The 20,995-nt window shown below is 37.6% G+C and overlaps 1 protein-coding gene across 2 annotated transcripts in view; it reads right to left on the reverse strand.

Moving 5' to 3' along the window:
- Window positions 1–274: 274 nt before the first annotated feature.
- RLF (RLF zinc finger) overlaps window positions 275–20,995 on the reverse strand; it is an 85,277-nt gene continuing 64,556 nt past the window's right edge. For both annotated transcript variants that reach the window (XM_025856195.2, XM_025856196.2), the window contains exons 7-8: window positions 10,182–10,323; window positions 275–5,160 (exon numbers count right to left, since the gene is read on the reverse strand). In XM_025856195.2, the coding sequence (XP_025711980.1) occupies window positions 511–5,160; window positions 10,182–10,323 (4,792 nt within the window). In that variant the 3' untranslated portion in view covers window positions 275–510. The remainder of the gene's footprint in view (window positions 5,161–10,181; window positions 10,324–20,995) is intronic.

Here is a 20,995-nt window from a genome sequence, read left to right on the forward strand (position 1 = left end):
ATGGCATGAAAACTCATTATGAGTAAACAAGAAATGGGTGAAAAATTGTAATTTATTGAAACTCAACTCAAAAAATATAAGATGCTGTAGTGTACAATATATTACACAAAGCACCCTCAGGTGCACATTCAAGTCAAGTAAGAACTCCATACCCCTTTCCCTAGCCCTCCCACCCTGGGATCTTAGTATTTGTTCCATATACAATCATGCACACTTAATTTGAAAAAGGAAGCCCCAATATATTTTTGATGTATTAATTAGCACCAAACAAGAGTACAGTTCCATTTTTTTTAATAAACAAACAAACAAAAAAAACCCCAATCAATAAACCAACTGGAGAGCTAATGGACTCAGCCAATACTGCTGACATAGATATTATACATTCATGTAAATACACAGCCTATTCTACCCTAAACAACGGTGTGGCTGGTTCTCAGCCTTTGTTCAAGTTGGCAATTGTCCCCATGTTGCAGTGTTGGAGCCAGTCTGTTTCTAAAACAAAATTGCTATTTAGGAACTTCCTACACAAAGCTCATCTGTCTTTTTTGTTGGAAACAAGTCTAAAATTGGTGTGGAAAACTTAGATCTTTCAAGGACAACCACTGGCCGAAGATAATGAAGCTGTTTTAAGGCAAGCTCTCCACAGTCTGTTAATGCTTTGTCCAATACAACCCTCAGGTTTTCCAAGGAAGGAACTGTTGCTGTCTCAGCTACTATCAAAGGTGGGATTGCAGTCAGGTTCTCATGAATTGCAGAGTCACTGGAAGAATGAGGTATGTCAACTTCAGGGTCATTGTCATTCACCATATTATTTGCCATAACACTCCCTGTTAAGTCATTACTGGGTTGTGAAGAATTACTTAAAGTTAAGTGCTCCGAAGGCTCCCAATCATCAAAATCATCTTCTTTCTCTTCACTTTCCTGAATAAATTTCAGAAATGAAGATTCAAATCCCATAGGTTTATAAGTCTTCAAGTCAAATGACCTGGGCTGTGGATGCTTCCTAAAATTCTCTTTTGGGACATGGGTTGAATTTTTTACAGTGTTTTCTTGCCCTGAACTTTGCTGCCCAGTTTCGGAGTCTTTAATCCTTGGTAAAGGCAGCTGGAAACTTGTGAAGTAAGTCCCACTTTCAATCCCACTAGGATTAGGTATGGAATTCTCTATTTTACAAGGAGGAGGCTGAACTATATTACATTGTTCCAAAGAAGTGGTTTCTGAACTATGATTACATTTCAAAGTTCCTCTGTAGAGCAGATTATCTGCATCAAACACTGGTTTGCTCTCTGTACATCCTTTCTGACCTCCCTCCCTTTCCCCTGGATGAAGGGAATCCGTGTTCTGGGCAGTCACGCTACTGTCACCTGGGGAATGGCTGTGCTTTGTGTGCTCTGATTCACAGCTATTTTCTTCTTTCTTTATACAGGGCTCTGCTTCAGAAGGGGGTTCCTCCTTAATTTTGGTACCATACTTAACACAGACAACAAGATTTTCCATCTGTTGCTCTAAATAGGCACTACTCATCTGATGGGTGCGTTTATAATGCCTCACTATGCTGCTCTCCAACTTCACCACAGACAAGCACCCTTGAACCATGCAGGGGTATTGTGTGTGCTCAGACTGCTCCACACACATATGAAGGGCTTCGGCTCTTGTTTTAAAACTAATTGGAGCCTTCTTTTCTTTGATTAAACTACATTTTTTAGCCTTAGCATTAAATGATCTCCTGGTAGTCTGATGTTCATGCCCTTGAGCGAGTGCCGTCGGACACACCTTCTCACTTCTTAGTAGCCTTTCATTTGCCACTTTTTGGCTTCTGAACAGATCATCGTAATAGTCCTTATGTCGGTAATATACATGTTGAGAATAATTGCTCCGATGGGTGAAAATCTGGCCACAGCCATTAAGATCACAATGAATTTCATAATCTGAATGTATTTCTCCTTCAATATTATGCTGTTCCATCAAGTGGTGCTTCAATTTGCTGAATGTGTAAAAAACAGCAGGGCACTGAGGCTGGTTACAGGAAAACCTTGCTGCAGATTCAGCTTCAGAAAGCACTTTAGGCTCTTCAATATGGTCTAGGTTATGAGAGTCACTACAGTGCTTAGCAAGAGCTTTGGAACACAGGAAACGTTTATTACATTCCTTATATTTGCAAGCAAATATCTTTTTACATTTGACAAGTTCCCTTTTGGTTCTTGCTTTGTCTTTCTCTAAACATAATTGTTCTTTGTTGTACTGATGTACAGTTCTGTAATGACGAATTAAGCCTTTTAGATTGGTGAATGAGGAGTTACAAGTTTTATGGATACAATGGAATGGTTTGTGATATTTATTCAAAATATAGCAGAGATTTCCTTTGGCAACAGTTCTCCTGCTACCTCGTCCCTCTCGTCCTTCACGTTCTTCTCTATGGCTACCTATTGGTGATGAAATATCAGAGGTTTTACTTTCTGTTTCTTCACAAGATGACTCCAAATCTGTTTCTGAACTGCATTCATCCTTTTTAGAGTGACAATGTGGCTTCTCAGAGTTACTGTTGGGATCACCGCCAAGTTCTGCAGAGCAATCACCTTTCAATCTGTCTACTGAGCATGGGCCTTCATGATCACACTTTTCATTATCTAACAGTTTGTGAGTTACTCTGTCACTGCCAATTTGATGTTTATTTTTATAATGAATCCTAAGGTGTGTTTTTCTTGTAAATGACCTTTGGCAAATATGACACTGGAATGGGGAATACCGATGTTGAAACATGGTTAACTGAAGGACTTTTTCTTTTGAATAATTATGTTTTTTAAGATAATGCATTAACAAAGCCTCTCTGGTCACAAATTCGTATTTGCATCCTTGAAGCTCACAGAAAAAAGGCTTAGCTGCCAACTGTGCAAGGTACTGACTTGGCATATTCTCATCTTGATTCTGAAAATTAAGGTCTGAGATAGTAGGTGAAACCGACTGAAGAGACTTAGCACCACTGGATGGGTACCCCTGCAATGACCCTGAGAAAGATCCGTGTGTTATTGAGTTTTTCAAGCTTAAATGTTTCAAGCGTAACAGAAGTTCCAACATGGTATCCTCTGTACATGGCCTTTTAGAAGCACAAATGGAAGCTTCTGAGGAATAACCTTGATATTCTCGTTTGCATTTAGTATGAATATTGTGATCTAGACCTTCATCTGGAGAGTCACTGTTTGTATCTGAGCTGGGTTTAGGTTCTGCATCAAACTTTTCAGTTGTTTGATTATGTTCATTACCCAAACAGGGAAAGAGATCTTTTGTCTTTATCTTTTTGGGTTTGAAATGGTATGGATGAACCTTACGTAGATGTTTTTGCATCCCTCTTGCATTTTTGTACGTGGAACCACAGCCATCAAAACCACAGGTAAACTTAGTCCCATCAAAACAAACTGCCACATTGGAACATTTTTCTTTTAAACTGGAGGGCACGAAGACTTTCTCATGAGATAATAATATATCCTGCATGGTTTCAGAGTGATCCAGTGTATCAATTAACTCTTCATTCATGGAAGCTGAAGAGCTATGACTTAACTGATCACTAGAATTACTGTCACTGTTTTCTTTCAGATTTTCTGCAGTTTCTATTTGAGAACTAGCTGATCCTGCACAGAAAAGAAGATCCTCAGGTAAATGTGATTTATCAGTTTGGTCAAGTAGATGGGGCTGATCAATACAATCTTGCTTTTCACCTGGTGCAGCCTCCTCAAGTTTCACCGATTTCTTCACATCTCCATTCGAACTTTCAACATTATGCACTGAGAGGTGATCCTGGTATTCAATTTTGGAATAATAGAACTTTTTACAGCCAACAAAGTTGCAGGTGTAAGACGCATCCCTAAAGTGTTGTGCTTCATGGTGGTAAAGCTGTCCCAAGTCACTGAAAACAATATTACAGCCATTTAATTCACATTTATAACGCAGATCATCATGTTTTTGCTTATGGTTAAGTAGTTCATTCACTGATCCAAACCTTGCATAACAATCTATAGATACACACATATAAGGTTGAGGACCACAATGCACTTGTTCATGCTCCCGCAGGTGAAAAGCAGACATGAAATGTCGTCGACAATAAGTACACTTCTCTCTTCTGTTTTTCATATCCAAGTAGTGCTTGGCATTTTCATCATTATTTTGGTGTTCAGCTTTAAGATGCACACTTAAGTATTTAAATTGCTTAAATACACGGGAACAGTCTGTGCCAGGACATGGGTACAAATCTCTGTCTTGCAGGTGGCAATCTTCTAATTTGCTGAATGTGACATATTCATGAGACTCTCCTTTGGCTTGTTCATCCAATGACTGGTTTTGCTCCAGGGTTGCAGAGGGGCTCTTGGGACAAATTCCCTTTTGAGAGCCTTTCAACAGTAATTTCTTTCTAGAGCGGTCCCTTCTGCTTGGTGGCATTTTAACATGTTCCATCACATGAGGAACAAATATTTCTTTTCTCTTGAATTTTTTAATACAAACTGGACAGGTATAAATTCCATCTTCCATATGCATCTTAGAATGATGAAGAATCCTGGCCTCTATACATTCCCGCTTACATAACAAACAGAAAAATTTATACTGAAGCCACCTCTGGTATCGTTCAGAAGAACCAATGGGTTTTTTGTCTCTTTTCTCCTTATGCTGATCTGTCAAATCTCTTCTTCTGTATTGTTTATCTTCTTTACCTTCCTCATAGTCACTGAGAAATGACTCTAAAACATCTGTGTCATTAATAGACATTTCATAGCCACTTAGATCATCATCAGAATCAGAGGCTTCTTGTCCTAGCAGTTGGTGGCAGTGTCGCTTTAAAGTTTTCCAGTCCCAAAATTCAGGATCAAAAGGCCAGTGGGCCTTTAAAGCTAGTAAGAGCTCACATCGGAGAGAATTTGGAACTGGTGCATTTTCTTCATCGAATTTTTGATCTGGTTGCAAATACAGTTCTTCCAACATATTAAATCCATCCAAACTGGGTTCAATTAAGAATTCTGTAAGCTGACAGGCTCGTCTGACTTCTAAATCTTCTGGTAAAAGACAAGCAATTGTTTTACAAACTGATGCCTTCATTTCTTCATCCTCACTTGATCTGAGTTGAAGAGCTCTGACACATAGTAAAATTGACACCCCAAGACCAGCATCTTGTGCCTATAAGAAAAACGGGGGGAGGGGTTATTATTCTTTTTCACTATGGAAATAATACATAACTTTCACTGGTAAGACATACACTTCTCAAAATGTTTAGAGTTCTTAAATTTATCTTTAATCTTTCTTCCTGCAAGTTACATTTAGATCCTTCTTGTCTCAACATGCAAAGGACTGGATTAGATGTTATAACCATGAACAATAACCAATGTACATTTACAGAATGTCCAACTTCATAAGGCACTGGCATACTAAAGCAATCTCTAACCCTCAAGGAATTTGCTTATATGCCAAATGTATAAACAATAAAGGTACATGAATTCAAAGGAATTCAGGATAAATAATGTCATTGAAGGATTCAAAAAAAGAATTGTCTTAAGCTGGTTAGGAAGGACATGGCTTAAATAAATGGGTATAAGAGGGAACACCTGTATAAAAGTGAGTCTAGGATTGAATTCAATTCAAGAAATACGTGTGTCATGAACAGCTGGGTGTTTTCACAATCTCAAGGCTAAAATAAATGATTCTCCCCATTTCCTCCCCCACCGTTTTTTAGAGAGAGGGAAGGGGCAGAGGAAGAGAGAGAATCTTAAGCAGGTTCCATGCCCAGCATCAAGCCCAACGTGGGGCTGGGTCTCACAAACCCTGAGATCATAACCTGAGCTGAAATCAAGAGTCCAATGCTTAACTGACTGAGCCACCCAAGGAAGGGCCCCTCCCCATTTTCTCCTAAAGGAATTAGTACTTTAGTACTAATTAGCTATAGGTGTACTGTATCTCAGCTTCCCATGGGGAAAACAAGAGAAATTTTAAAATCTCTCTGTAGCAACGGGTTCTTAGAAACTATTCAAAAATCAGGAAAAAGATCTGCTCATATGTGATAAAAGGCTAGTGCATACAAGATGATTTATGTGAGAGGCTGAAATGGAATGTGAAAATACTATGAACAAAGACAAGTGAAATTATATGGCAGAGTGGCTTAAAATACAGTACTTAAGAGAATAAAAAAAAATTTTTTTAAAGTAATCTCAAACAAACAAGTAATCTCTGTGCCCAATGTGGGGCTCAAATTCACAACCCCGAGATCAAGACACGTGTGCTCTACCAACTGAGCCAGCCAGGTGCCCCAAGAGCATAGAATTTTCGATCAGACTTTGATGGCCTTTGAACCCCAGCTTCACTGCAGTGACAAGTTCTTAATTCCTAAGCAGTTGCTGCCTCATCTATAAAATGGTAACAGCAGTGGTAATACTAGATTTCCCTCCTAACATTATTATAAAAATGAAGTAAGATAATATAAAGTGATTGCTACATTGCTGGCATATTGTAAGTATTCTGATGAATACCATGTAAAATAACAGGATAAATTCTACTGTTCAAATCGGTAATCAATTTGTTAAGCAATTATTCTGTGTTGGGCACCATTCCAAATTCTACGAACACAATGAAACAACTATCATCAATTTACAGAATCTTTACTACATTCTAGGCACTACTCCAAATATTCTTTTTATACATTATCCTCATTTTATAGATGAAGAAACCAAGGCTCATCATGTTAATTGCCCAATGTCACCAGGTAGTGAGCAGAGGAACAAGGATTTAAACTTAAAGCAATCTTTGTGCATAACCTCAGTTCTTAACCACTTTATAGCCTATAAGAATTCCAAAGGTTATCTGACATGGCTATAACCTATGTGCCCTGGATATAATATGTCACACCACTCTTGTTTTCAGCTACCTGGTTTAAAATCAATTTAGTCATGTCCCTCAATGCCTTCAAAATTCAGCTCCACATTCCATATCCTAATTCTAATTTATTCACCACTGTTTTAACAAGTAACTTCTTGTTATACTTGTTCAGAATGTATTAACAGTGTTTTTAGACTGTTTTTTGAAAAGTGCTTAGTGATTTCACAGACTTTACCTTTTCAACCAGATTTGGCTGTTTAGGAAAGAATGGACATTCTTTGCTGTTTATCTCAGTCTTCTAAAAAGGAGTTTTAACAAATTAATAATAATTTGTTGAGAACCTATGAGTTACTTTAAAACTTACTAGACCCTTCAAGTCCCCTGTGCTCTGATTTACAAATGATAATCTTCTATCATATTATGCAATTTGTCAAAAGACCCATGGTCTAGTCCTGACTCTGCTGCAAACTAGTTTTATGATCCTTACAAGTCATATACCTCTAATTTTCAGCTTTTCATTACTAAAGAGAAGGAATTCAACTAGACAAAGTCTTGTTTTGCAAACAGTAAGCACTGTATGTTCCACCAAAAAGGGCCATACGGCCAAATAAACTGGATTCAAGATGATCCCTCTTATTACTTTCATTTCAAAATATAACCTCATCTACATCCATTCTGTCATACTATTTTTAAAGCCTAACAACTCTAAGCACCCGATTTTTTTTTTTAAAGTAGGCTCCATGCCCATCATGGAGCCCAAATTGGGGCCTGAACTCATGACCCTGAGATTAAGACCTGAGCTGAGATCAAGAGTCGGATGCTCAACCGACTGAGCCACCCAGCTGCCGCTACTCTAAGCACTTTTATGTGATGATTTGGTTTAAGCTATTTATAGAAAATGGAAGCCCAGAAAATAAAGAGGTACTATATAAAGCCCTCTCCATTATACACTCACTGTTGCCTTCTGCAAGAGGCCTAAACCCCACATAAGCTTTTCAGCATCATTAACCTGTTCCATCCCAAGGGCTATGTCACTGGTTACTAGTTGTCTCCCAATATCTTCTCCCCTCTTTTACTACAAAAACAGAATGACTGATTTCTATCTGGTTACAAAGTAATCTGAAATAATGAATATATCTCATCTCCCTTGCAGCTAGATATGGTGGTGTGTGTGTCTACTGGAGGGAGTGAGAAAAGATGTACCATAGTGTGGTTTGTGTAGTTTGCCCCTCTCTCCTTGCCCCCTGCCACCTTGCTATCTAGAATGGAGACATGATACCGAGGACTGGAATAATTAGGTCTTAGAATATGAGATGGAAACTTGTGTTGATGGCAGACAGACAAAAGGAACCTGGGTTTCTGGTATGTGGAGCCACTAAAAGCAACTTTGGCCACTCTGCCTGGTTTATCTACCTATATGAGAGGGGGAGAAACTTCCATCTTCTTTAGACCACTACTGTTGTGGGATATCTACCATTCACTGCAGAACTAGATCCTAATTGCAATAGGTTAGATCATCTCTCTTTAAAAACCTAGAGGTGAGTCTCTCAATTTGTAAAGAATTCTATACTCACTCCCCTTCCACCTACCAGTCCACATCTTTTCTACCCTTCAGGATAGTTATCACAAATGATTATAGTGGAAGTACTCTAGACTAGGCTTAAAGAGAAATGGGTTCTGGTTATGCAAGTGGACAGCAAATTCCTTAGTCTGTGTCAGAAACCCATTTTCCCTAGTTCTCTGGTAGCTTTCCCATTTTCTGTGGTTCCGCATGGTAAGTAGAATTCTAAGATGACCTCCAAGTGACCCTCACCTTTGTATGATCTCCTTTCCTCAAGTTTAAGTGGATCCTGTAAATACGGTACCCATTCCTATGATTATGTAGACAGGTGCATTACCAAGGTGGGCTTGACCTAATCATTTAAACCCTTTAAATCTAGGTCTGGAAGCCAGATTCGAATTAGGAGAATTTCTTATACCTCTGCTGGCTTAAAAAAATGCAGGTATGGGATGAGGGAGGATTCTAGCCACTGAAAACAGAACGTGGCTGACCGCCAGCAAAAAAATGAGGACCTTGGTCCTACAAGTAAAAGGAACTGAATTCTTTCAGCAGTAAGAATGAACTTAGAAGTGGATTTTCCACAAAGCTTCTAGATAAGAATGCAACCTGGCCAATACCTTGATTTCACCTTTGTGATACTCTGAGCGGCAAACCTTGCTACACTGTGCTACACTGTGTCCTACAAAACTGTAGCTAACAAACTGGGTGTTCTTTTAAGTGCTAAGTTTGTGGTAATTTCTTATGCAGCAATAGAAAACTAATACTTTCCTTAAAGATTACAAAACTTTTTAAAGGCCAGTTCTAAAACTAATTTTTTTAAATAAGGCAAGTTCTATAATTACTTGCACATGTTGTTTCTGTGATAGAAGATACAACTGCATTCACAGTGATTAGAAATAATTATCACCTAACTTATCTGACCATGAATTTACTTTTAATAAAATATTTTACCTTTTCCAGTCTTCCCTGGAGAAGTCCAAACCAACAAATTTCAAATGAAATATAGGCTACAGACGTTTACAACATTAAAAGAGACTAGATTTATCAAAGATACAACTGTGCCTTGACTTTAGTATAAACAATCCTTGGATGTTGTCAAAGAAGTAACCCATAAAACATACCCAATAGCCATTACAGATATGGGTATATTGAGAGCTCAGTCATGAGCAGACACTAAAAACAACATAAAAATAGAGCATAGTATAAGATTCATCCTGAATCTCTACGCTGGTCTTAATATATATATATAGGGCTGAACTCAAAACACAACGCTTTACATATGGCACTTCAATTCTTTTTAGGAAATAAATATTTCTGCACAGTTTACTATTTGTCTAGAGTTGATTCTAGAAATGTTCTATTATTTCAAAACTTAGAAAATGTATCACTCCGTTCTTAAGGAAAATACAAAAAGTACAAATATATTTTCTTCGTTTATAATAATGTTAACATGCAAACAAACATGCCTGCATAAAAAAATAGAAAATCGTTCTAGTAAAAGTAGATATAGAGTAGTTGAGGTGATAGCCCAAAAACATAATCTTCCTTTCCTTTAATGGTCTGTCACTTCAAATCATTATTTTCCATTAAGAAAAGCTGTGGATTCCAGAAGGTCAATCTGCAGAAACAGCTAGATATGTCCAATTCCATAATCTTATTAAAGTCCATTATTTCTCATTTTCCCTCATCTAAGAGGAGTTGCCTGAGAAGTTATCTTCCCACCCATTTCTTCGTTTCAGGACAATCATCATAAAAAAGCAAAATTACTCACTTCAGTTTGTATAACTCTAATCAGGCAAAATAAATGCTGCTGTGTTTTAGCTATGACACCAAACTGACGACAGCGCTCCAAAAAAGTGTCTAAAGAAGGGTCAATTCTTCTTTGCAGTTTACTCCAAAAGAGAGTCAATTCCCTATAAAAAGAAAGATTAAGGTAAAACATTTAAAGCAACTGGTATTTGCTGTCCATCTCCCCACTCCATTTTGGTGTTTTGTTTATTTGTAAAAATAAGCAAAAATATGGGGAAAAAGCTATCTATATTCCCTATTGTGTCCTCTCAAACTGGTAAAATTGTTGAGAATCCTCCCTGAAAATTCCACCATTTCTTTCTTCTTTGCGGTGGGGAAAAGTAAAAACAACAAAGACTACCTCCTTTATGTTGACATTTTTAAGTGGGCTCCATGTTAGGCTAGGTGTGGAGCCCAACGAGGGGCCTGAACTTACAATCCTGAGGTCAAGACCTGAGCTGAGACCGAGTCAGACATTCAACCAACTGAGCCACCCAGGCACCCCTTTATGCTGACATTTTAAAACACTAAGATCCCATAGTGTTCCAAAAGGTTTTACCCCTTACACTGGTAATTACATTGAATTAAAACCTTATCCTAGTGGGCAGGGATCATCAAACATCCCTACACCGCTAACAAAATATATACAACAAATAAATATCCTAACAGTATACTTCTCCACACTAATCTCCTGTCCCTTTCCAGCTCTAAAATGTCATGATGCTACTTAGGCATGTATTTGGGGATGTTTAAATATTTACTAATAAAACTAGTAAAACGGCACTCTTGGAAATGGCTAAAATACAAGAATCCTACAAATATTCATCGTGGAAACAAAGAAAAGCTTGGAAATATTAAGTTAATTAAAAGCATTGAATGGGTTGAGAAAACTCTTAAGGAAAAGCACTAGAAACTCAAAAATGCCTAGGATAAAAATGCTAATATGAATGTGAAATATGAATGCAAGGTAAGTTACTTGGTAAAACTAAAGAGAGAATGTTATCACTTAAAAAAAGTGACTTTTTTTTCTGTCCACTCCAATATATACTGTAATATTTGTTAAATAATTTTCATTAAAAAAGTATTATTTTCACAAGCCAGTTCTAGAACACTAATACCTTACTGCTGTTAAAAGACTATTCTAGGAAGCTGGGCACAAATACAAAGCTTAACAAATGAACACATTTCTTTTTATAACAGAAAATAAACATATTTAACAGAACTTACATTATTATACTTTTTATTTTTTAAGATTTTATTTATTTATTTGACAGACACAGCGAGAGACGGAACACAAGCAGGGGGAGTAGGAGAGGGAGAAGCAGGCTTCCCTGTGGAGCAGGGAGCCGATTCGGGGCTTGATCCCAGGACCCTGGGACCATGACCTGAGCCGAAGGCAGATGCTTAATGACTGAGCCACCCAGGCACCCCTATATTATTATACTTTTAAAGAGGTAACTGGGGTTCTCATATTGTAAAATTCTTACAAACATATAAAACTTGCTTCAAAGACTGAAATGGATATACACCTTAAAAGATACATGATGAAAGCTTGTAATATTTTGTGATGGCAAATTTGAGTTATAATAAATAAAATTAACTTGAAATGACTTTAAATATTTGTCTTTGGTGACTAGTGTTGCTTTCCTAACCAGGAAAAGTAAAAACTGAGACAGGTCACCTTTGAAAAGAGCTACTGGCCAGGCAAGTAATTGGGATGACTGTTCATTTTTAAACTCACAAGATTGCTTCTTTTAGATGTTAAGTACCTTAGTAATAAAAAGTTTTTGAGAATGGTGCAAAATTCAGAATAACAAAGGAAGTGGAGAATTATATATGCTCAAAGATAAAAAGGAGTTCTATCAAAATATATGTATAAAGGGCGCCTGGGTGGCTCAGATGGTTAAGCATCTGCCTTCGGCTCAGGTCATGATCCCGAGGTCCTGGGATCGAGTCCCGCATCGGGCTCCCTGCTCCTTGGGAGCCTGCTTCTCCCTCTGCTTCTCTCTCTCTCTCTCCCCCCCCCGTCTCTCATGAATAAATAAATAAAATCTTTAAAAAAAAAAAATATATATATATATGTATAAAATCTATCCTATTTGTAAAGAACAAAATTACCAAACCAGTAAAACCTGATTATGAAGAGAAAAGGATAAGGAATATCTACGATATAAAATTCATCAATTAGCTAGAAGTTTAAAGTTAGGCAAATCTGATAAAGTGGTAAGTAGAGTTGAGAAAAGTCTCTTAAATAACTTTTTAAAAAAGATTTTATTTATTTGTCTGTCTGTCTGTCAGAGAGAGAGAGCGTGCGCACGAGCACAAGCAGGGGGAGCAGGCAGAAGAAGCAGGCTCCCCACGGAGCAAAGAGCCTGATGTGGGACTCGATCCCAGGACCGACCTGAGCTGAAGGCAGATGCTTAACCAACTGAGCCACCCAGGTGCCCCTCAAATTATTTTTCTTAAGATTTATTTGTTTTAGGGGTGAGAAAAAGAGGGAGAGAGAGGGAGAGAATCTCAAGCAGACTCCCTGTTGAGCGAGGAGCCCACCACGGGGCTCGATCCCATGACTGAAAATGACTTGTGAGCTGAAATCACAAGTTGGCCGCTTAGCCAACTGAGCCACTCAGGCACCCGTTAAATAATTTAAAAAAATAAATCAGGGGCACCTGAGAGTGGCTCAGTCGGTCAAGTGTCTGCCTTCAGCTCAGGTCATGATCTCAAGGTCCTGGGAAACAAAACCTGTATCAGGCTTCCTGCTTGGCGGGGGGCCTGCTTCTCCCTCTGCCTCTGCACCCCACCCCACTCCTGCTTGTGTGCATGTGCGCTCTCTCTCTAAATAAAAAATAAATATTTAGGGGCGCCTGTGTGGCTCGGTTGTTGGGTGTCTGCCTTCGGCTCAGGTCATGGTCCCGGGGTCCTGGGATAGAGCCCCGCATCAGGCTCCCTGTTCAGTGGGGAGCCTGCTTCTCCCTCTCCCATTCCCCTGCTTGTGTTCCCTCTCTTGCTGTCTCTCTCTGTCAAATAAATAAATAAAATCTTAAAAAAAATAAAGAAAAAAATAAATATAAAAAAATCAATCAGAATGTCTAGGGCTTGATTTATTCCAAATTAAATATTTCAAGCTATAGTTATCTTAAATCCAAATACCCGTGACCAGAAAAGGTCATTGTTATGTATTTTGTTTTTATGCCTATTTACACAATTACACTTCAATAATTTAGAACTGCTATTACCTACCCAAACATATAAACTTGCCTGAATGAAACCAAAACAAACAGTATATTACTCTTGAAAATGCCGCGATACCATCCATTCACATCTGCACACTGGAAAACTGAAACCACCAATAAATAGTAACTCAGAGCCTGCTGGATCATACATGCAGCCCGAGGAAGGACAAACACTTCTTCAATTACTACAATGATACGATTTTTTAAAATGGATAGCCATTAAAGAATATATATATTGAAAATGATTCCACTGTATGGATGCTTCCAATGTTCAGATAATTTATTAACCCAATGCCTCAAATTAGCCCCCTGCCTCCCTCCAAGTCAACAAATTATACACAAATTTATAAAAACTGGAAAGGAAATTTAGTTCTATTAATAGCGGGAAACACATTTTAGCAGAGATCTAGCTACCAAGCAAGAACTTTAAACTACACTGTGTTATGGCATAGCAGGAAGCCCCTGGAGTCCAGCTAATACGTCACACTGATATCCAGAACTTAGGCATTTTGGGAATGAGGCAAAGAAAACTTTGTGGAATTAAGGAGTGACCATCCCTAAAGGCAGCTCCTCCAAATACAGTAGTTGATTCTCATGACCACTTTTTTTTTAACTTTTTATTTCCAAAAAATTGGGTTAAATAAAACATATATGGTGGTCTTTGACAGGCACTATGGGCAACATACATGTTGACCCTGGTATATCATAGTCTAGAGGCTAGGCTAGGAAAGAACAGGCATGAAATTATATCTGAAAAACACAAATGTACCATATACAAGATTTAAACTCAGTTCTAAGAAAGCAAATATCAACCTATCAAACTTGCTGAAAGCTTTCTGTAGAGGTTTAAGGTTCACCTGTATGAACTTTATTTTAAAAGTAGCAGTAGTAAAAATAAAACAAGATAAAAACAGGGAAGCAAACCATAAGAGACTCTGAACTATAGGGAACAAACTGAGGGTTGCTGGAGGCGGGGCTCGGTGGCGGGACGGGGTAATTAATGATAGGCATTAAGGAGGGCACTTTATGTAAGTAAGCTTTGGGTGTTATATGCAACTGATAAATCACTAAATTCTACCCCTGAAACTAATAATATACTATATGTTAACTAACTTGAATTTAAATAAAATAAAAATAAAAAACAAAAGTAGCAATAGTAATTACACATCTATATGTATACTGTCCCATTCAAAATGGTATCTTTATAATTTTTGTGGTTACTCGAATATTACCACTGCAGACATCTATAGGAAACTCATTCCTCCAGCACGTCTTTGATTTTTGCAGAGAGCCAAAACTCATTTGGGGCCAGGGTTAATGAAGAAGCTAAGCCATATACCTTTTGAGATCAATAATATGGTGACTGCTATAAAGTAATATATTTTATTGTGGTTTATAAATATCTCTGAAGAAAATTTCTCTCTTTTTTAAGATTTTATTTATTTGAGAGAGAGAGAGAAAGAGAATGAGCAGGGGGAAGAGAGGGAGAAGCAGACTCCCCGCTAAGCAGGGAGCCCGACTTAGGGCTTGATCCCAGGACCCTGAGATCATGACCTGAGCTGAAGGCAAATACTTAACCGACTGAGCCACCCAGGCGCCCCTAGTATATTTTTTTAAAAAATAAGTGACTGCTTTTGTCAGATTCCAAATATTCCATATAACCCACTATCTTCAACACAGGAAATTTCTAGCATTTCTAGCACAACAAAGAATCTATCCTATCTGAACAGAATTCCTGAGTTTCATTTTCTTTAGTAAAATTCACTGTTTTGTTGTAGTTATTCTAATTCCAATATCCAATATCCCAAAGCAAAACAAACAACTATGAAAACAACACAAGGGTAAAAAAAAAAAAAAAAAGTTTCCAAATTTGAAAATTTTAGATCCTATTCTCTTTGAATTGCTTGGAAGAAGCTTAGTTTTAACAAAGTGTGAAGTGACTTAATATTTTCTTTACTCATTATACCTCCTCAGGAGGCCAACAAGAGAGAAATCCCTGTTAATCCCTTCCTGCTGCAGGGGAGCAGCATTAATCCTAGAGCCACTAACATTCTTGGAAGGGCTAATGTGGCTGAGTGAAGAAGGAAGAAAAAAAAAGTTATGGGTCACTCTAAAAGGGAATCTCTATCAGGAATATTAAAAGAACTGTATGATTATAGTTTTAAAATTACTTTGTAATCAAGAAAAATCTCTAATAAACAACCTAAACTTACACCTAAAGGAGCTAGAAAAAGAACAGAAACCAAAGCCAGTAGACAGAAGGAACTAAAAAAAGATTAGAGAAGAAATAAATGAAATAGAAACTAAAGAAAATAGAACAGATCAATGAAACCAGGAGCTGGTTCTTTAAAAAGATCAACAAAATTGGGCGCCTGGGTGGCTCAGTCAGTTAAGCGGCTGCCTTCGGCTCAGGTCATAATCCCAGGGTCCTGGGATCAAGTCCTGCATCGGGCTCCCTGCTCAGCGGGGAGCCTGCTTCTCCCTCTCCCTCTGCCTGCCTCTCTGCCTACTTGTTCTCTCTCTGTATCTCTCTGCCAAATAAATAAATAGAATCTTTAAAAAAAAAATCAACAAAATTGATAAACCTTCAGCTCATTTGAAAGAAAAAAGGGGGGGAGTTTCAAATAAATAAATCAGAAATGAAGGAGAATAACTGACACCACAGAAATACAAAGGATTACAAAAGAATGTTATGAAAAATTATATGCCATTAAATCTGACAACCTAGAAGAAATGGATAAATTCCTAGAAACATATAACCTCCTAAAACCAAATCAGGAAGAGACAGAGAATGTGGACAGATCAACTACTAGCAGTGAAATTGAGTCAGTAATCAAAACACTCTCAAGAAACAAAAGTCCAACACCAGATGGCTTCATATGTGAAATGCCAAACATTTAAAGAACAGTTAATACTTTTTCTTCTCAAACCATTCTAAAAAAGAGAAGAGGATGGAAAGATTACAAATCCATTCTACGAGGCAGGCCAGCATTACCCCAATACCCAAACCAGGTAAAGACTACACAAAAAGAAAAATACCGGATGATATCTCTGATGAACACAGATGCAAATATCCTCAACAAAATATTAGCACCAAATTTAACAATAAATTTAAAAAAATTACTCATCATGGATCAAGTGGTATTTATTCCAGGGATGCAAGGTGATTCAATATTCACAAATCAATCGACATGATATGTCTCATTAATAAGAGGAAGGATAAAAACTATAAAATTGTCTCAACAGAAGCAGAAAAAAGCATGTGATAAAGTACAACGTCCATTCATGATAAACACTCTCAAGTGGGTTTAGCAGGAACATACCTCAACATAATAAAGGCCATGTATGAAAAACCCACAGCAAACATACTCAATGGTGAAAAACAGAGCTTTTCCTCTAAGATCAGGAACAAGACAAGGATGTCCATTCTCACCACTTTTATTCAACACAGTACTGGGAGTTCTAGCCACAGCAATCAGACAACAAAAGGAAATAAAAGGCATCTAAATCGGTAAGGAAGAAGTAAAACTTTCACTATTTACAAATGACATGATACTATATACAGAAAACCCTAAAGATTCCACTAAAAAGCTATTAGTACCAATAAATGAATTCAGTAAAGTCGCAGGATACAAAATTAATATACAGAAATCTGTTGCATTTCTATACATTAATAAAGTAGTGGAAAGAAAAATTAAGAAAACAATCCCATTTAACAGCTGCACCAAAAAGAATAAAATACCTAGGAATAAACGTAACCAAGGAAGTAAAAGACCTGTACTAAAAACTATAAAACACTGATGAAAGAAATTGAAGATGAAACAAACAAATGGAAAGATTCCATGCTTATGAGTTGGTAAAACTAATTATTGTTAAAATGTCCACACTACCTGGGGCGCCTCAGTGGCTCAGTTAGTTAAGCGTCTGACTCTTGATTTCAGCTCAGGTTACGATCTCAGGGTTCTGAGATTGAGCCCTGTGTCGGGTTCCGTGCTAGGCATGGAGCCTGCTTGGGATTCTCTCTCCCCCTCTCTCACTCTGCCCCTCCCCAATCCCTCTCCCACTCTGTTAAAAAAAAAAAAGTCCACACCACCAAAAGCAACTTACACATTCAGTGAAATTCCTATTAAAATACTGATAGCATTTTTCACAGAACTAGAACAAATAATCCCAAAATTTGCATGGAACCACAAAAGACCCCAAATAGCTAAAGCAGTCTTGAAAAAGAGGAACATGGAGGTATCACAACCCCAGATTTCAAGATCATACTACAAAGCTATAGTTATCAAAACTGTATGATATTGGCACAAAAACCAATACATTATTCAATGGAACAGAATAAAGAACACAGAAATAAACCCACACTTTCATGGTCAATTAATCTACAACAAAGGAGGCAAGAATATACACTAGGAAAAAGACAATCTCTTCAACAAATGGTGTTGGGAAAACCAACACAGCTACATGCAAAAGAATGAAACAGGACCACTTTCTTAGACCATACACAAAAATAAACTCAAAATGGATTAAAGACCTCAATGTGAGACCTGAAACCATAAAATTCCTAGAAGGAAACACAAGCAGTAATCTCTTTGATATCAGCCATGGAAACATTTTTCTAGATATGTCTCTTATGGCAAGGGAAACAAAAACAAAATTAAGCTATTGAGACTATACCAAAATAAAAAGCTTTCACAGTAAAGGAAACCATCAACAAAATGAAAAGACAAGCTACTGAATGGGAAAAGATATTTAAAGAAATTATACAATGGAACACACACAAAAACAAATAACCCAATTAAAAAATGAGCAGAGGGGACACCTGGGTGACTCAGTTGGTTAAGTGTCTGCCTTTGGCTCAGCTCATGATCCCAGAGTCCTGGGATTGAGGCCCGCATCGGGCTCCTTGCTCAGCGGGAAGCCTGCTTCTCCCTCTGCCTGACACTCCCCTGGCTTTTGCTCTCTTGCTCTCTATCTCTGACACATAAATAAATAAAATCTTAAAAAAAAAAAAATGGGCAGAGCACACAAAAATACACTTTTCCAAAGACCTACAGATGACCAACAGACACAGTGAAAAGATGTTCAACATCACTAATCATCAGGGAAATGCAAATCAAAACAATGAGGGGCACCTGGGTGGCTCAGTCAACTGAGTGTCCAACTTTTGGCTCAGGTCATGATCTTAGGGTCATGAGCTGGAGCCCAGCATTGGACACCACACTGAGCATGGAGCCTGCTTAAGGTTCTCTCTCTCTCTCTCCCTTTCCCTCTGCCCGCTCCCCCTCGAGAGTTCTCTCTTAAAAAAATAAATACATAAAACCAAACAAACAAACAAAAAAAACCCCACAATGAGATATCACCTCACACCTGTCAGAATGGTCAAAACAAAAAACACAAAAAATAACGAGTATTGGCCAGAATGTAGAGAAAAAGGAAACTTTGTGCTCTGTTGGTAGGAATGTAGGCTGGTACGATCACTCTGGAAAGCAGTACAGAGGTTCCTCAAAAAATTAAAAATAGAATTACCATATGATCCAGTAGTTCCACTCCTAGGTTATTTACCAAAAAAAATACAAAAACACTAATTCAAAAAGATATGTGCACCCCTATGTTTATTACAGCATTATTTACCATAGCCAAGATATGGAGGCAGCTCAAGTGTCTATCAACAGATGAATGTATAAAAAAGATGTGATATATATATGCGTACGTGTGTATACATACAATATATATATATATCCCATAAAAAAGAATGAGATTTTGCCATTTGTAACAACATGGATGGATCTAGAGAGTACAGTGTTAAGTGAAATAAATCAGGCAGAAAAAGACAAATACCATGACTTAACTCATATATGGAATTTAAGAAACAAAACAAATGAACAAAGAAAAAAAAGAGGCAAATAAAAAAACACTCTTAAATACAGAGGACAAACTGGTGGTTATCAGAGAGGAAGTGTGAGGGGGGGAACGGGTGAAACAGATCAAGGGGATTAAGAGTATATTTGCTAAAATCTCTAATCTGTAATGTATGAAAAAAAAAAACTCCCCTACTTAATGATCAAAACACTTACTGCTACTTAACTCTTTTTATTCGTATCACCTCTTTTTTAGTATCTTGACAAAATGCCCATAATGATTATTACAAAATATATTTAACTCCCTATTCCACTATCTCCTTTCTCATAGAAGATATAACTTTGGCATTGTGGACTCAGTGGTAGCAGACTACCATCTGAATTCTGGCCCTGTGCCAGGAAAACAACCAAAGGAGAAGAAAAGCACTGGATTAGCAGTCAAAAATCCTGGATGTGAATCTTAGCTCTATCACTTTAGCTTTAAGATCCTGGGCAATCACAAGACTTCTCGGATTCCTCTGTCCTCCACTGCCTCATCTGCACAATGATAATTATGAGGATTGGGTAAGATAATTTACAGTACATAAATAATATTTTTCTTTTTTTTTTTAAGATTTTATTTATTTATTTATTTGACAAGAGAGAGACACAGTGAGAGAGGGAACACAAGCAGGGGGAGTGGGAGAGGGAGAAGCAGGCCTCCCGCGGATCAGGGAGCCTGATGCGGGGCTCGATCCCAGGACCCTAAGATCATGACCTGAGCTGGAGGCAGACACTCAACGACTGAGCCACCCAGGCGCCCCCACAAATAATATTTCTATGCAAAATAGTACATAAAAAGAAATATAGTAGCATAAAATGCTAATAATAATAAAATTGTACAAATACACACAGATGCTCCAAAAGGAGATCAATGAAGGTTAAAGTACACCAAGGGCTTCACTGGGATTTCCTACAATCAAAATGCTCATTTTCAACTTCAAGCCATCCTTGGGTTCTAAAATGCTCAAGGTTCCTCCCATCAAGATCATGCAAATACAACCCATTCTTTGAATTAAAGCTAATAATACCTCCTCCTTGACACCTTTCTTAAACATACAGTGAGAGCACCTTTCTCTAGTATCCTATAGCATTATCCATACTACTAGTATGATACTTATTGACAGTCGTACATTCTAGAGGTTTCCTGTGTACCAGTCTGTCCCTTTGGCCTAAATAGATTCCATACAGTTAGAATGAAAGATCCATGGGTTACACTCACTGTTTCCTTTTTAGCAACTAAGTACTCTGTAAGCAAACAAGATATAAATTGAATTAAAACTAAAACAGTGCACTTCTGCGATATAGTACCAGAATTGCAAGAGATTACTATTCAAATGGATTTCCTTCTCTAGTGCAAGGGTGACCTAGAAACCTACATAATTAGTGGGTTTCCAAATAAGGGGGGGAAATGACTACCAGAAGATATAGTAAGTGTAAAGGAAAATGACCTATCACCAATGTGTTTCATGTTGCCATAGTTTTATCTTCAAAGACAATGTATCTTAAAGTTAACAGACCACCCTCTATAGGAGGGGCTCAAACTTTACCTTCACTTTATTTCTGGACTCTTCTGGAAAAGATAAAACCAATAATATTTTTAATTAAATGGTTCAGCTTCTAAACAAGATTTAATTCACATCAGTTAGGCTTTAAATTTGAAA

This window comes from Callorhinus ursinus, unplaced genomic scaffold (genome assembly GCF_003265705.2).
Source record: "Callorhinus ursinus isolate GAN/ISIS: 27379988/994484 unplaced genomic scaffold, GSC_fseal_2.0 scaffold18, whole genome shotgun sequence".
Classification (NCBI taxonomy): Eukaryota; Metazoa; Chordata; class Mammalia; order Carnivora; family Otariidae; genus Callorhinus; species Callorhinus ursinus.